We start from the raw sequence: 18,250 nt of genomic DNA, 5'->3' as shown, positions 1-18,250 counted from the left end.
CTCTGAAACAGAAATCATTCAAAGAAATAAAAAGCTCTATCTGTTCCTACATAATAGAAGTATCTGAGTATCTAGAAGCATCTTTTTCACACAAGAATCACACAGATTTTTCAAAGTAGACTGCATTCAAATGAAATATAGCAGCAGCAGAAGAGATATTCCTGGCTCCCAGGAAGTTTTAAAAGTTCAGTCTCCTGCCTAAACAACAAGCATTAGAAAGAGCTCGTAATGCATTATATTATAACCAACTTATCCAACAGCAATAACAATGACAGGTGCATCGAGCCATTTGGGGGTAACTGAAACAATCATTAGTTTGTCTTTGACAACATAAATAAATAATAACCTTAAAAAAGTTATGCACTAAGCACATCAGCACAGAATGAAAACAATGTTTGATTAGTACTAGTATTCATCTATCAAGTGCTCTTTTCTCACTTGAGCAAATACAGCATAAGAAAAAATATGCACATTTTGAAGGGCTGCTTCTCATATCTCTTGTTATTTTTCTTTTTAATGTCATTTGATTTAAGAGTTTTTCTTGAACTTTCTTGAACCACAGCTGCTGCGAAGCTTATTTGGTAGTCATACATCTAGTAATTAGAGCTGCAAATAGGTATTCTATGAAGTAACATTTGGACAGTTACCACTGTCATGCGGCGTACTACTACATAAAACTTTCTGAAGACCAGTATTAAAAATTGAAACCACACCCTGTCCTCTATCATTTCCATTCAGTGGCAAAGAAACTTCACTTCTGAATTCTTATCTTCATGCCCAGATGCAAAGCACGGTACAGGAGTGTTTCCATATTAAACGTGGGGCTGGTTTGTTGGCAATTTATTCATGTTTTTTCCCCCATGGTGCATCTTTGACTGAAGAGAACCAGAATCCCTTACAACTAATAAATGAACCCAAACCAAAACATTACTTTATGAGATGGTATGGATTTATGGCATTCAGTTTTCCAGGTGATGACTTGCATATTTATGAGAGTTAGAGCATTCATTATAAACATAAGTTTGGTATGAAATACATAGAAACAGGAAAAACACACTGATTTTTGGGAAATAGTTTAAATCACTCTTCCACCAACCATCTGAAATCACAGAACTCTACATATTTGTGACTTTGCAGATCTTTATCAGTGTTTACAAAAATGGCTTTGAAAGAAAATGTGTGTGCCCTTCACTCATTTCATGCACGTAACGTTTCTTTAAAAAAACACGAACTAACAGTAGTGTATAAGGAAACCATTTGTCTTTTTTGCTGAAAATCTTAGAAATGTACAGCTGTTTTTCATATTAAACACATACATAACCTCAGGGAGATGATGAATGACTCAGGAACAGAATCCCTCCCTACTTTAGCCCTCTTTTTTTTTTTTCACTCATACTATCCCCTCTGCTTAACCATCCTAGAAGGGATATAGACAAAACCTCACAAGTTGGACAAAAAATACAAAGAAAAAAAATTCAAAAACAAATCCACAACTGAAGAGTCCCAATCCCATCTCCATCACTTGAGGTTTTGCTCCCAATGATACCAGTTTTGAAAGAAACTGAAGACTAAATACATTTCTCAGCCAAGTTAGCTTGCCTTCTGTTAACTACAAGTATGACCAATTGCCTACTACTCAGAGACAACAATTCAGAAGCAATGACCAAAAAATGTTCTTCCCTTTCTGGACATAAATCAAGCCCTACTCTGTTCAGAAGGGAACAACAGACATTTGTGGATCTCTGCTCAGCAGATACAAATTTTCAAATAAATGAAGCTGATTAAAGAAAATGTACCCCATAACAAATAAACCAAAACCCTCTTTAAAACAACAACAACCCCCCCAAACAAACAAACAAACAAAAAATACAGAAAACAAAAGGGACCTGAAAATAAAGTGTTTAACTTACCATTATATTTTTCTTATGACGTTTTTCTTTAATATGCTTATGAGCTCCCTGGATGTTTTCAATGTGAACTAAGCAGAGCTTGCATAGATACTGACAGTTGGTATATTCTGGGGAGCGCTGTGGAAAAAAGGCCATAAATTAATAGAAAACATTTCTGCCAACAGCATCTGAAAAACTTAACTGTTTGAATAACAAATTTTATTTAACAATTATTTAACATTTGCAACATATATGTGCTTTATGTAAAGGTGCATTATGTAATCTTCAAAACATACAGTGGAAATGGCTTTTTACCCATACGACAAATGGAGAATGTGAGGAAAGCAAGTGAGATGAGTTGAACATTACACTTCTCATTAGATTTTCACGATGCAAGATTAAGACCAAAGAGTTTATGCTTCTTAGGACTGAACTAAAGGCCAGTAAGCCATTCTCTTGTCAGCTCAAGCTTTTAATAACTATGGATTAAATCTCCGCATTTATCTGTCCTCTGATGAGAAAATAGGAAGTCTTCATCACATGATCTACTGTATTTGTTATGACAGATGGTGGTGTTGTTTGGATAGCATATTCACTGTAGCAGACTGTGCAAGTATTGCATTTTTTGTTCAATTTAAAAGGGTGCAACTGGCCAACAAGTAGGATGAGACCCAGTTACTGCCTTCCTGATGACTAAACTCAGATTACGGTGGGATCTTCTAACAAGGAGTAAGATTATTCTATTCTGATGAATAATTTGAGGTGCTTAGCATTTTGGATGGATGACCAAGAGTCTCTGGAACTCTGGAGCCGAGTCTCTGGAAATCACAGAAAGAATCCTCTTTGCAAAGATGAGGTTCTGTTCTCAAGTACCCCACTTTAATCTCACCTTGCACTTGTTCTTGCTCTAATAAAACGTTGCTATAAAAATGCTTCCTATATTGATACGTTCATTTCAAATGGGAGAGCTGTTCCTCAAGTCCTTCTTGTAAGGGCCACACAGAAATGCCTCAGTTTTCCTACAGACTTATTGGAAAACTTCTAACAGTGCTTAGTTATAACTGAGAGAGGAAAAGAACTACTTAAAAATTTCATCCTAATTCTAATACAGCTCTATTTGCTAAAGCCAAAAAGCATTCTGACAACACCAGCTGTTCTAACAAAGACATAATGAATGAACAGAGAACACCATTTAAAAAAAATTCTTAAAATTTCACTTCTCATACTGAAGACCTAAGTAACAGATAAATTTGGCAAGTTTTTCTATTTACTGAATTTGATCCTTTACAGTCTCCAACTGTAGGTTAAATATGAACAAAAAACATGATGGTAATTACACTTTTCTTAAAAATTATCTCCAGCTTTATTTTCTTTGAGATTGTTAGCTAAAAAAAATGAAATTAAACACCCATTTGGAACACAATTTTCAGCTGCACTTGGCTAGCTCGAAGATTCACATATTTAAACCCAGATGACTGAAGCAGATCAGAAGTAATACTCTAACACTCTTCTAAAATTGAATGGCTATCAGCATTAACAGCATTAGAAACAACTGGGTACTCCTTTACAATACTCATCTGCAGTATTGTGCCAACAGTTGCCAGAAAGGTTGAATCACATAATGCCTTATTCTGCTTCTACTGTAAAGCCTATTTCCATCATGTAGATATGCTTAACACCAATGAAAGTGGAGAGAATTTTATAAATAAATAAATACATAGCTTCAGACTATAATCTGAGTAAATTAGAAACCTCAGAAGTCTAGCCTAGTGAAAGCTGTTTAGCTACTTAGAGTGCTAATATACCTCAAAGACAGCTGTACTTTAAAGAACTCACACAATGGAAAGATTCCAGATCATCAGGAAAGGAGAGGATGAGTCAGTTAGAGACCAGTTAGAATTAGTGTCCAGAAAAATCCTGTAATAACTAAGTTACTAATAACAATATAGGAAAGAAATAGGCCATATGTGACAAGCTGATTTGCTATAAACCAAATTATACTAAACCAATTTTGGGTTGTTTTTCTACGAGAAAATCATAAAGCCTGAAGAAGCAGCAGATGTTGCATACTGAATTTCACAAAGTTTTTCGTCACTTGTCATAGTATCTTTTTAGAAAGAAGACTGTGAATACTATCTAAATAAAGAACAGTAGGTGAGAGTAAAGCTGCTCACATACATACCTAGACTGGCTCAGCACCAGTCTAAAAGCATGTGCCAAGTAGGTTTCAACAGGGGTCCTTCTGGGGTGAGAATCATTCATATTTTTCTTAGAGATTTACAAAGTGCAAAAGAGTGTGCTGACTACACATGAGAAAGATAATGCTGGGAGTGATTATGCACTTTGCGTTAAGATGACAGTTCACAGATCACAAGAAATAAAAGAAATGGAACAAGAAACCTGAAACTAAATCCTATCAAACCAGTTTACCATTCATCTTTAGATACTGTCAACTGCAAGAAATACAGGGCTGAGAACACCCAGTTAGATGTTTCTTAAGAAAAGGATATGTGGATCACGGCTGACTAAGCTATATGCCAGTATCTTATTGCGGATAAAAACAAGCAAGCAAATAACAACAACCAACAATAAAACCCCAACACAAGAAAATAAACCCACATGTCCTAAACACAAATAATTTACTTCAGGTGGATTAAGCTAGCTTTCCTGTTTACATGTAAGACTTCAGCTAAAATGCAGCATCCAGTTCAGCATATCACAGTTAAATGGGCCAAGTGGTAGAAGCCCAGCAAAAAGCAACAAGAATGCATCATTAAATAAAAAAAACCTTCTGTATGAAGAACAAAGAGTATATCTAAAGAAGAGAAGTCTTCAGGGAGAAATGGTAATGATCTTCAAATGTGTGGAGAGTTGCTGATGAATGTTATAAACCATTATGTTTATTTTCCTAGGCCAATATACAAGAGATTAAAATGCTCCAAGAGACACATTAGATATTAACTTCTGAGATACCTATAATGATTGTGAAACATATTTCACTGGATATACAACAGCTTAAATAAACATTTTTAAGAAATCAACTTTAATACAGGTGACTTGGACTGTTAGAAGGCTAACATACTGAAGATACACTGAGGTTCCTTTCTGATCTGATACCTTGAATTTTCAGGCATAGGAATTTCTAGAAAACTTCAAATAAGTAATGGAAATGTAAACCTTTAGATGTGCAGAATTTTAAAAAATACTGTTTTATGAACACTACTTGTGCCAAAAAAGGAAGAGTAAGTTTTCAATCCATATCTTCTGTCACAATTAATGAGTCAACAACTAGTTTGTATCTTAAATCGCTGAAGTCATTCATTATAAAGAAGAAATAGAGGCAACAGGTTATAGCAAAGATATCACTCAGTCCAAAATATGTTGATGATAGTGAAAGAAGATATTCATCTTCTTTTTTATCTGATAAATAACTCAACCTACTTTTTCAAGTCGGGAGATATAATCTCTTTCCAGACGCTCTTCAGCTTGTTTCAATCCTAGCTGCTGCTCAGCTGTCAGATTAGATTCATCAATAACAGTGTTTTCTAAATAGTCAGCATCCAAGGTGTGTTCTTTAGTTGATTCAGAATTCCTTATTTTACCTAGAGAAAGAAACAGTTATTTTCTTCAGAATAACTCAAGAAGAGGAAGAGTACAGAGGCCACTGCAGTCAAGAGCATCTCACTAAGGGGCAAGGTACAAACTGAGTTATATTTTAGGGTAAACACCAGAACAAGGAAGGTTCATTTTGCTAGTTTCATAATCTCCATTGAGTCCTTCAAGGCAAAAAAGAACAGAGGACACGAGGTCTTGATGCTCTACTTAACAGAAATAAAAGTAGTAGGCTTAATTATTTTTCTATTAAATAACACTTCTTGCTTTGGAAACAATCAGAAAACAACTTTCAATACCCAAGCAACCTTCCAAAGCCAGCTGCCAGATATTTCAACTACTCATGTTAGATGACAGTTGGAACAGACTATGACACCTTGCCATACCAGGGCTAGCAACCACAGAGCTCTGGAATGCTGCTACTCAAACACACAACTGAGTTCCAGTCCAGTTCCTCCAGATGCCTATGAATTGCTCATAGTTCATTAACCTCTAAAAACACCTACGTCTTAAATTACTCCAGTAGTTTTTACATCACCAAATGTGATCTTTTTTCCCCAGACTAGCCTGGAAACAAAATCTAAAAAAGCTTCAAGTCCTGGTTTGCCAGTGACAGATGGTCCCTACAGGAAAGTACTGACAGTGGACTACAAAAAGCTGGCCAGTAAGAGGATGCTGCCATTTCAATGTTTTTTCCTGCTGAATTTTATAAAGATGTCTAAATATACATACATACATACATACATCTTTTCCTATTTTCCCTTTTATTTCTGCATTTCTACCGCAGTAATGGGAAATATTTCAAATGGAAGCTCTGTACTCTGACACTACAGCCTTCAAGCAACATTTTATTAGAGAATACTGTATTCTGAAAAAGCATGACAAAGTCTATGATAAGGAACTAACTTGAAATGAGACAAATCCTAATCCACATGTTTAATTCTGAAACTGAAAAAAACCCACAAAAATTAAACACTCATAAAGGTAACAACTGATGGATGGAAAATATTCCACAGCTCCCTAAATTGAAACGACATCTGCCAAATCATCTTTTAAACACTTTTAGTAAGAAACAAAGCATAATACACACAAAAAGGGTAAATACTTCTCTCATATCTATAAAAAAATGTTTTCTTACAGATTTTTTTTTCTCCTAATCTTCATGAAAAGCAGTAACACCTAGCATTTCCACAAATGGCAATGATATTACAAAGGGTTCTTCTATAGCCCAAGACACTATATGCACAAAACTGCCTCACACCCAAGCACTTTAAGACTCTTGCAAAGATATTTAGATTTAAGGCAAAGAAAAAAAAAAAGGACATTCATTATCATAGTCTCTTATTCTCTAAGTAATAGGTTTATATTAACATATTACCTGTAAATACAATCAGCAACTTCTGTGAAAAAATACACAAACAGAAACATTTCCAAGCCCATTGTTAACGAATCCATCAGAAAAAAAAACAACGAAGTGAGCAATGTTGAGTCATACTCACTGAAGTCATCAGGCTTATGTTCCAGTTTTCTTTGATCTGAAGCAGTCTTACCAGGATCACCAGTCTGATCAACATTAGCCTTCAATGCATGGACTCCAAGTGGATTTTCCAGTACTGCTTTCCCTTTCTGAGTAGCTGTTAAGGTTTCCATACTGACCCCATTCCCAGAAACATGGGAGCCCGAAAAGTTTTCTCCCATTTGTTGAGCTTTTGTCTGTTTCAGGTTTTCCACTGCTGATGATAAATTAGAATTTTTTTTTACTTTTCCATGATTTCGCTCCTGAACATTTGACCCAGTGTCTTTAGTCCCAGGAATACAACTATTTACTTTGCATGATTTATTTTCTCCTTGTTTTTCAGAAAAAACATCATTTTGTTTGCTTTTTTTACTGCTATTCCCACTTGGAGAACTTCTCCCAATATCTTTCACAGATTTGTCATTTCTGTTATGTTTATAACCTTGATTACTTGTAACTTTCACTGCTTTGCCTTCCTCACTGACAAGTCGGACGGACTTCCTCAGGTCATGATTTCCATTCTTTGAGCTCTTGGCCTCTTCCATTATAGTAAAGACCTGCTTCTCCTATCTCGAGTCCTCTTGAAGTGCAATTATCCAGTAATTTGAAGTTGATTTTATATCCCCTGTGCAAGGATCGTGGCTGATTGTCTGCTGAAAAAATAATGATAGACATTTGTAAACTGAGGGGAAAATGTCAAGGCAAGGTATTAAAATAATGCTCTCTAAAGAAAAGTCAAACTACTAATGATTACAGGTAGCACGTTTCCCACTCCCAAGAGGCATAAGTGAATTCTCATAACGTATATTACAAATAAAAATCACAAAAACATCATTAATCTTGACTTCTGTTTTAAGGAGGAAAGAATACGAAGTGTCAAAAAAAATGGCAGAACATGTTAAAAAAAATACTTGGTAATAAATCTGCCAACAGCTTGCTTTTTTCTGTCCTCCCTATTTTTGGTTCTACAAAAAAAAAAATCTAAAAGCTAAGATGTCTGTAACTACATACACTGAAAAAGAAAATTGAAGAAATAAGAAAAAATAGCACACAATAAAACCAGCTGATTGAATTAGCTACTGAAAAAAAATATATGTATTTAGGGATATAACTCAAACCATTAAGAACATATCTGACCCATCATCTACATCCTCAGACACTTAAGCACATTTCACACATACAATTCTCATACAGTAATTGCCATTAATTAATAAGATTTTCATCAGTAAAAAACAAAAAACAGTAAATGTTTTACTTAGCTGGAGACTACCTTTATCTAAACCTCTGTCCTTTCAGTAGTACATCATTTGAACTTTATTGGGAAATCTCGAAGACTGCAGCGCCAATGGGAAGCTAAGCATGAATAATAGAACCTGTTTTTAAGGAACTACTCTTTACAATGTAGACACTGGAAAAAAAAAGAAACTGTAACAAGAACCAGGAGTTTTTTAAAACAACCTTGAGTTAGCAATAAGAAATTAAGAGAATAAAGTGTTAGATGGAGAAGAAAATCTATTTTGTACAGCTACAGCAAGATTTGGAATTCGAGAACAGTATTTCTCTCTTTCCCGTCCACCTACATACTTGCTAGTTAGAAGAATGATACATGGAAATTTCTGGATTTTAGAGAACCCATCAAAATAAGTAACTTATGTTTTAGTTAAGGAATAACATTGAAAAATAACAATAATAATACAAAAATCAATGAATTTCAACTGTTAGGGTTTCATGAGGTACTTCTGTACTCCAAGAAAGAAAAAAATTGAAGGATCATATTAAAATGCCTATAAAAAAATAAATAATTTTGAATATCATCAGCATAATGGATAGTATATTTTCAGGCTACGCAACCACTTAGTATCTGTCACTCTGAGGAGACACATACTCCAGGATATGCTTCATGATGCAAACCGCATACTAAAAATGGATAGCTTAAGCCTCTATTAACACCACTGAAAAATATATTATCTTAAAAAAAAAATAAGAAACATAACAAAATGAAAAACAGGAGTTGTTATGAGGTTAATGTCAGAGTCCTTAATTAAATAACAAACTCAGAAAAAAGTAAAAAATTACAGTACTACACATATTCAAATAGCTATGCATTTTACCTCAAAAATCATGTATTTCTAACAAACACCATTATATCTGGCTCACGCTGCTAGATCAGTAGTCAAAGACCGAAGCTCCAGAAGACCAAGCAGCATTTGAAGTCTTGGAGTCTTCCTGCAGCAATTCGTAGCAGCCCCACAGCAGGAACATCTCACCTGCAAAAGGGCCGTTCCAGACAGACTGCAGTGAGGAAGGACTGGACTGGGAAAATTGGCTCTGCACAAAAGGCTGCCTGCAAGACTTCCAGTATTACAGCTCCACACAGCACCCTGTTATCAATAAACACTGTGTTCTCCTACACAGGTATTTTAAATGCAAGCAAAATGTAGGGAAAGACTCAAAATTCAAAATTCCTCCTTATGTTCTAGTTTCTTGATTTGGGGTGAGGACCCCATGTAAGCAACGTAAGTCCTCACTTCCACTTTCATTTCTCCTCCACTTCTGACAAGCACACCATGTTGCTGATGTAAGCTGGACTCCAGCACACCCAGGGCACTCTCCTGCGTTCACTGTGAAGAAATGGAAGTTGGCACCAGCCCTGACACAGCTCAAGCACCTTCCTCCAGTCCTTGCCACTTGGGCTGCACCAGCCTCGTGCAGGGACTAGAACTGGACAGCCAAAGCAGCTGGCAGGAGGCAGGAGCAGCAGGAGGCTGCCAGCACACAGCCAGAAGCGTGGTGGAACAGCTTCCCTTGGCACCAAGGCCAGCTTGAGGTTACTGTGAAAACTTGCCATTGGAGCAGAAGGAAGGCCTCGTCCTGCTCTGCTTTTTCTAACTGCCAAATAGTTAAGGTCACATTTCACAAGGAAGTCTTTAAAAAAATCCACAAAAATTCTGCTGTAAGCTCAAATGGTTTGTTTTCAGCTGTTCAATAAAAACACAGTTACACATTCAAAGAGAAAGCTTCACACAAATGTAAAAACATTACACACCTTTTATTAGCAATTTCCTTAGTTTTAAATGTGACAGGAAAAACACTTTATCTCCAAAACCCAGCTAGGAAACTGAAAACTGCAAATACCATTACATGTTAAGAGGAAGTGTAAGCAAATGAAAGTAGCTAAAGTTACAAAGCACAGAGATATTTTATCACAGAATCACAGAACTGAAGGGGTTGGAAGGGACCTCTAGAGATCATCTAGTCAAACCTTATCCCAAAGAAATAAGAATAAAGATCACTCATATGATTTCCTAAGGTTTGAATATTTTGTAAAAAGAAATCTGAAGTTTCACATAAATTCAGACTCTGAATTGCCAGAGCAATAGTGCTGTGTTTATAGAGGATATATTTTGCTCTTTAACACTGAAATGACGTAGCAAATTAAAATTAACCTGAACTGCTGTAACATATTCAGTATCAACCACATTATCCATCTCAACAAACTGCCAAGTAAACTAACTTGCAAAACTTTATTATTTAAAAGGAAAAAAAACAAAACCAAAACACTACTAAAACCACGACAGACTAAAAAAAAGTCCTTCGTCCTCTGCCAGCCACTGGGCATCAGTACAGCAGAGGGAAACGGGGAGGGAAAGGAGTGCCTCCAAAAAGAATAACAAGTTTGGAAACAAAACACTGCAGCCGAGTGAATCAGTGCTGAGGTGGCATCTCTGCAGAAACCTGGAAGGCATCTCTTATTCACAAGCTCAGTCTCATACCAATTGCCAGACCTGGAATGAAAACACAATTTTCTCCCAGGCAGGCTGGAAACAAAAACAGTTTGTCACCTGCATCTGCAAAGTGAGGGAGATTCACCTGTTGAACTCATTTCAGCATATTTCATTTATTTAATATTTTAGTATTACAGAGGACTTAGTAACCTTTTGTTTGCTTGTTTTTTATCCCTTGAATAGACAGTGCCCATTTTACTCCTCTAAATCCACCTCAATGCTTGGCATGCTGTTGAAAAATAATCTGGTTGAAATACAACAGTTTGAGGGAAGGGAATGTATTGTCTGACCGCAAATTATAGAAAGTGATTAAGCCTACACACACCTACAACAACCAAATTCTAAATCATTTAAAATCAGCTTAGATTTTTCTATGGAGAATTCATTTTAGGCACGGAAAATGAAGGAACAAGATTGTTTCACTTTCATTTCTACTGTTTCCTCGTTCTCTCAAATTAGCATTAGAAAATTCTGCATTTGAATTGCAAAAATTCAGGGTAACACTTCCAAACAGGAAAGGAAAAAAAAAAAAAGAAAAAAAGTGTCAAGAAGATTCTTCTACCCATCTACCCTTTCATTTCTTCATCTCAAACTTCTCAGCCGTACAACCACTTTTAAAATCACACATCCTGGGACAGTTTTCACTTATGCAAAAGGCCAAGTGGAACTGTGAGCTCCTCCACTCCGAGCTGGGACAGAATGCTCTTTTGCAAAGCATTTCTGTTTGAACCAAAGTTGCCCAGTTCCTTCTGCATTCATTCTGTGCTTCTCTGTCTCAGCTGCAGCCTGGCTGGCAGGTGGAGGTGTGCTGCAGTATGATGGTTCCTAGCTATCCCCTATGAGGAAACAGGACTTTCTCCTGCCTTCCTCTCAGCTGAGGCTGCTCCTCTACTGAGGCATCCTTTTTCCAAGACAACATGCAGAAATTCAGAAGTCCTCTGACATTACGTTAAATGTGTCCTAAAATTTGGTCCCAACTGGCTCAAATGTCTGAAGATGTCTGTAAGAGTGCAGAAGAGCATCTAAAGGGAAAATGAACAGTCTATTGTGGTCTTTTTTATTTTTCCTCCTCAGGGACTACTAGATTAAACATATATAGAGAAAGAACTACAAACTTAACTGTTATCACCTTCTTTCTATAAAGCATTCCCTCCCATGAGATAGAGAGCCCTGACATTTTTATCTGAGAGCTGCCTTTATCCTCCCCATTATGATTGTCCACAAACTGATATCTCCCCAGCCAGCCTTCCAGCATGAGGGCGGGATTAACCTCAGCCTCCCTGGGCTAATTCACGACATAGTCCAGCTGAACCTCCAACAAAAATAAAGTGAAATTCAACAAACAAAGGCTACAGCCACAGACAGAAACAAAAGGACAGGCACAAAAGGACAGGCTGCCTCAACGTGCTCTGCTCATATCGCAGCACAGGTGATGTCTCCTTCTGCAGACAGTGCTAATGCCCTAGTGAGAGGGGAAGGGAAATGAGTCTTTTCTCTGCTGGTTGTAACTCAGGCTCCTTTTTGCACCTGAGAATTCACACATTGTTCCCTTGTTCTGTGCCAGTAGTTAAGAAGAAAAAACCACGTGTTTATATTTGTTTTGTGATAAAGTAGACATAAATTAGGACAAACTGTTATCGGTCCCTGGTGTTTTTCCAAACTCCTTAGAACTAAAACTATCAGAAGATTACTGGCCACTAAAGCTCCTCAGGCTCCACCAGCAATAAACCCACAGGTATTCTTAGTAACAAACATGCAAGTGCTATCTGTGCACAGTCTCAGATCCTCCAGTTTCTAAAAGCTGAAGGATTCAAGCTCATAAGAATAGTACTTCCAAAATCTATCCAGAAGGAAGGCCGTGCAGTGCACGTAACATTAAACACAACAAGCACAGACACAGCAATATGTTAGCACTGGGCCTAGGGAAGATGAGCACAAAGCTCTGATGTTAAATATTACTGTGGAGGAGTAGAAACTTCTAAGAAAGATTCTTTAGATAAGCAAGTTTACATATAGAAGTGTAGTGAAGCTTGTGTGTGATTTAGACAAGTACCACCGAGTAACTGAAGTAAGAGGAAACGCTTTGCTTTATACAAAACAGCACTGATGTATATAGGTATAAACACCCTGCAACTAAATCCTTAAATGAGCAGAATATGCAAGACAGGAAATCCATACAAGACATGCCTGCTACAGGCTAGCTCCTATTCACATTGACACCCACTGTCTTTCCTACAGCAAGACAGGGCTCACTGCAAAGGTAAGAAGCAGGCATTGCCACCAACAGCAGATGCCAAATACTTCTTCCTGAACCTATCACTACTAGCAACTCCCATCCCAAACTCAAGAAAGCCCTTCTCTCAGTCCCACTGGCTGTGCAGCTGAGCTGAACTATCCTTCCTTTTCTATTTCACATAAGGACTTCTAATGCCTCAATATGTTCTGATTCTGATTTCAAATTTTACTGTAACAGTTGTTTAAACTTCTGAAAAACACTAGAGCTTCACAATCAACTGAAGCCAAAAGAGGAGTGCCACCTGCCTCAAACACTGCTCTGGGCTGTACACGCTGTAAACCTGATCTGGAAACTGAACCAACTCAGCTCTCACTTTAAAAAACAAACACATTTGCACTGGCACTGGGTAGGAGGCTGGGAAAAAAAAGCAAAACAATACAGCACTACATATGTGCAAAGCCCTTCAGAAGCTCAAGTAGCTTCTAGAGGCCTGAACTGATCACGAAGCTGGCTTAGGTTGTAGCTACATGTTTAAATCCAGTCCATCCATCTTGTTCTTAAAACTCAATTCATCCTTGCTGTTTGTGCTAAATAAAGAGACAACAATATGTATTTTCAGCATAGAAGTTTATCTGGTACTTGTATTGAACAACATTGATCCCTTCACCCAAATTCTAACCCTTTAGACATCCTTTGAAATACTTCACACCAGTTGCAAACTGGTTCACAAATTAATTTACTATTGCAAATGGACCTTTGTCCCTGTGTCTGCTTTCCTGGTAACCTGTGCTTTCACTTCTGAAAGAAATGTGCTGAAAACCATGACTTGAGAAATGTTGTCAAGTATAGTGGGCACACAGACTGAGTTGTAACTGTTTCTAACAAAATTGATTCCAGAATCCCATCAAGTTTTGCAGACACCAATAACTGAAATCTGAAAGTTACACTGCTGGCAGTGTTTCTTTTATACTTCAGAGATAAAAATTATATAAGTAATCTAGTAACATCTGACACTGTTTTTTCCAAAGATATGTTAAAATATCAGAACTTAGATCCAATCCATACAGCTACATATACATTTATGTATGCATTGCTGCTCAGTAGTAAAACTGAATTACATAAGCTTTGTTAGTAAATTTAGTTAATAGGTTTTTAGTACTTCTGAGCTAAAATAATTATTGATCTATCACTTACATATATTTAAACAACTTATGATTATATTGTCTGTTGTTTGATAACGTGCCAAAAGCACCAGAAGCAGTGATTCCCCTGGATGGCTTCCATTCTGCAATCAATCTGATAAGCAAAATGCAGGACCTTTCTTTCTATGAGCTTTTGGGACAACTCAGTACCAGTATTTCATAATTAAGGTGGAAACAATAACAAAATAAAGCTAATTAAGAAGAAACATTTTGTGAAACTTAGAAGCAAGCATTGCAACTAGGTATACTCTCGGGTGAGAAAAATTTTGAACTGCTTTATGGCATCGGTGCAAACACACAAACTAAAACTGTTACTGTGACAAGCAGATCCACAAGAAAGGTAAGAAGAGCTCCCTTGGGAAACCTTGCTTTCAGAAAGAACACAGGGAAATCCTTCTCCCCACTCTCCCTGCAACAGCAATTCCCTTCAGAGCGAGGGCCAGGTAAATGCCCTGCGTTGTGCAGGTGCCCCATGGAATCCGGCTGTTTTTCTTCCTGTGCTAGCCAAGTACAAAACAAAAGCCCCAGCTGTACTCTATGCAAGAGGAGAGAACAAGAGGAACTTCCTATCTCCCCCTACATACCTTCTGGGAACATATTCCCATACATATCTGATGAGAAACTCTAATTTCATCCTAAAAAAAATACATTAGGAAGTGGTTATCACTGAAGTGAGATAGAAAAAGATTAAAAAGCTCACTACCTAACCAATGTCTGACAAGCAGACCAAGTATAGCTTCTTCTGCCAGATGCTGTAATTAAGTCACATTTCCATGGCCAAGTTACTTTTCTTGTCATGGAAATAATTATGTCATAAACATCAGGGGTCAGACGATGCACAAGCACCTATTCAAACTGGGAGCACAAGTCAAACAAAAACAACATGCAGTGTCTATTTTCAAACAAATGCAATGACACTTAAAGCCAGTGCAGCCTTTAGGAAACAAAGTAACAAGGAGATGGCATGAAAAACAAAAGCAATTAATTAATAGATTCTTACACAGATGTAACTATCACCTTAGCGTCCCAGTCCCTCCCTAGAACCTTAGCCTGGATCCGATTATATTGTTTCCCGGCACGTAACCAGCTCGTCCTCCTTTGACAGACCCAGAAACAACCTTAAAAGCCAGAAGGCCTCAGGTAACGTGACACATTCAGCCAACTGGCAAACTGCAACCTACTGCAAAAGCCCGGGAGTCGCTTATGTATTTGTACACAAGATAAGCCAACAAAAGAGCCCTAACAGAGGGGTAGGGATCAACGTGCAACGTTTCATGCACACCATCGCACACAGAAAGCAGAACCTCTGGTTTAGGCGAGTAACAGCAGGCAGGGGCACAGCTGGCGGGCACAGCCTACCCCCCCCCCCCCCCGCCCACCTTGGAGCACTTATTTAATCCCAGCCGAAAAGAACAACAACCTGCACGCACCCGGCTCCAGGCGGGATGCGGCCCCAACTCCCCGCTGCCCTCAGAGCCGCTCCCCGCGACACCCCCGGTGTCGTGCCCGGCGACCCTGGCCCCGCCGCCAGCACCCCGCGGGCCGTGCCGTGCCGGGGTCTGAGGCCCCGCCGAGCCCCCCAGGCCCGCCTCCCTCCGCCGCGCACGGGGAGAACGGGCAGCGCGCGCCCGCCCCCGCCCCGGAGGGACGTCCCCGGAGCCCAGTACCTGGCTGCGGCCCTAGGGGTGCCGGGGCTGCGCCCCCGCCATGCCCGACTCCGGCTGCTGGAGGCCCCGACGCCAGCGGCTCAGTCCGGCCCGGCCGCCATGTCAGCCGCGCGGTGCATTGTGGGGCGCGGGCGGCGCTGCCGGCGGGCACGGCCCGGTCCGGCCCGGTTCTGCCCGGGGTTGCTCGTCCCGGGGTGGTTTCTCGCTTCCCTCCTCCACGGCTGTTCCTCCCGGTTCTACAGCAGCGGAGGAGGAATGAGGGAACCAGCTGCTCCATTTTTTTTCCACTAACCTACCCCCATTTTTTTTTTTTTTTCCATTTTCTCTTTTTTTTTTCCCAGTCCGGTTGGGAATGCCGGCCCCTCCCCGTGCGGTCGGGCCGACCTGAAGAGTTTAACGGGTGCTTGGGTCACTGTCCCTGGAGGTGTTCAAGAACCGTTTAGATGTGGTGCTAAGGGACGTGGTTTAGTGGTGGTAGGTGGATGGTTGGACTAGATTATCTTGGAGGTCTTTTCCAACCTTGGTGATGCTATGATTTTCACCGTGGCTCTTTGAGAGTCTGCTCTCCTCAGCCTGGCCCTCACAGTTGTCCTAACCCATTTCCCTGCTCCACTGACATTTGGTGGAGGAGCGCAAGCATGTTTCACATAAAGTGCAACCTCTGCAGGCCTTCCCCATCCCAGAGTCCCTGAGAGAAAGGGGACCCTGGCTCCCCGGCCGTGGCTACAAAGTTGTCTCTGGCCACAGCGAGGGACAGCACCTTGGCCAGCATCTCTGCTGTCACTTAGGTAGGTCTCAAGAGAGAAGGGCTGGGCTCTTGGCAGCGCTGCAGTGTGACCTAAAGGAATTGGCAAGTGCTTGAATATGGCAAATATTTTAGGGATCGAGTACAGTAGCACTCTTGGCAGCGAAATGCCTTTTTGGCACTGCCTAGCCCAAGCTAAGGAGGCCTTTCCAGAAAAGCAAGGGTTACAAGAGATTGTTGTTGAACTATGGAAGAGGTTGAAAGGAAATTATTAATAATAACACAAATAGTAGCGCTCAAGACATTATCTTAGAGAATCTGTAGGCAAATGAAAGTTTTTTCTGGATGCTATGAATACTGGCAAGATGTACCTTTGAGATGTATTTCAATTCAGTGCAATTATTAGAGTTAATCAGCTTTCTCCTAGTTCATCTGAAGCTCAAATTTTACAAAATGAAGAATGAATACCTCAATGTTTCCCTACTGGGAAATTGTGCAGGGCAGACCTTTAGGAATGTGGGCCTAATCCAGTCAGCAGTGACAAAAATTGCAGTGCCACAGTGCTGTCTGATGGGTAACCAAGGTCAGCTGGGTGGTGGCTTCAAATCAGTCCTATTTGACAAAGATATTGATTAGGTTTGGTAAGTCAAAAAGTAAATTGTAGAAATAACTCAATGTAACTTGCTGCTGGATGCAGTGCTCCTAAGTCAATATTTAGACGTGCTACTGAGCAAACAGGCACCAGTTTGCAAAACTGACTGGTGTTTTTTCTACAAGCTGAACTTTATTAGACTGTATCAGATTCTTTCAACAATTTAGTTCAAATAGTTGGATAGACTTGAAAAGAAAATGTTAGTGCAATTTTGCTGTGAAAACTTGAATCACTGCAAAACCAAGTCACCATGTGTATTCAGAAACAATTCTGCATTCTCTGCTGATGCTGAGTGTCTTATTGCAGGGAATAGTATAGATACATGGCACTAAAAGAGGAAGCTGAATTTCACTGCCAGCTGGCCATCATTTAAAGAATTCTCAATTCAGTGCCACTGATCAAAGCCCTTCAGATTCTGGGCTGAGATAGTAGGAGAAAATGTATTTCTGAAAAGAAGTGAATTTTGCGTAGAAAACAGACAATAAACATGAGGCTGTAGGAAGCAGATTTCATGGAGTCCCTTTCCAGAGCAAAACTTGCTTGTCTCATGTTGTGGCATGATACATTATTTGTTGTCCCATACCTTAACTACTACATAGTTATACCTAAAAATAATGGAAAAGTGTATTGCAAGCTGGAATGATTTTAAAACTGTTTTTAGAATTTATTAGTTTAAATTTATTTATTTAAAAGCATATGGTATTTTAAAGCCCAATCTGCATCTTCAGCTGTCTCTGAGATTCTCTAAAGCTTCTGAGATGATTTGCTTATAAAGTGAGGAAATTGCACTTGGTTCATGGTCAATACTACAGGCAGGAAAGAACACAGAAATACAGGACTTATCTGCAAAGATGAGATGAAAACTTCAGATTCCTAGCATGTATTTTCCCTATAAACAGCACGAGAAAAGACTTTTCATCCATATAGAATGTTGAATGATTTCTGC

The 18,250-nt window shown here is 39.0% G+C and overlaps 1 protein-coding gene across 5 annotated transcripts in view; it reads right to left on the bottom strand.

Moving 5' to 3' along the window:
• The window catches only part of TUT4 (terminal uridylyl transferase 4), a 43,623-nt gene extending 27,616 nt beyond the window's left edge, over positions 1-16,007 (bottom strand). For 2 of the 5 annotated variants that reach the window (XM_065738877.1, XM_065738912.1), the window contains exons 1-4: positions 15,908-16,007; positions 7,001-7,670; positions 5,331-5,491; positions 1,911-2,027 (exon numbers count right to left, since the gene is read on the bottom strand). In XM_065738877.1, the coding sequence (XP_065594949.1) occupies positions 1,911-2,027; positions 5,331-5,491; positions 7,001-7,562 (840 nt within the window). In that variant the 5' untranslated portion in view covers positions 7,563-7,670; positions 15,908-16,007. Of the gene's footprint in view, positions 1-1,910; positions 2,028-5,330; positions 5,492-7,000; positions 7,671-9,284; positions 9,400-15,907 lie in introns of those variants that run through there. The other 3 variants (XM_065738886.1, XM_065738894.1, XM_065738903.1) reach the window with 3 other exon arrangements.
• Positions 16,008-18,250: the final 2,243 nt, after the last annotated feature.

The sequence above is a fragment of the Cyrtonyx montezumae genome, unplaced genomic scaffold (assembly GCF_038088225.1).
Source record: "Cyrtonyx montezumae isolate F1298 unplaced genomic scaffold, pur_monq_1.0 scaffold_1, whole genome shotgun sequence".
Classification (NCBI taxonomy): domain Eukaryota; kingdom Metazoa; phylum Chordata; class Aves; order Galliformes; family Odontophoridae; genus Cyrtonyx; species Cyrtonyx montezumae.
This window is presented reverse-complemented; position numbering and strand designations above follow the sequence as displayed.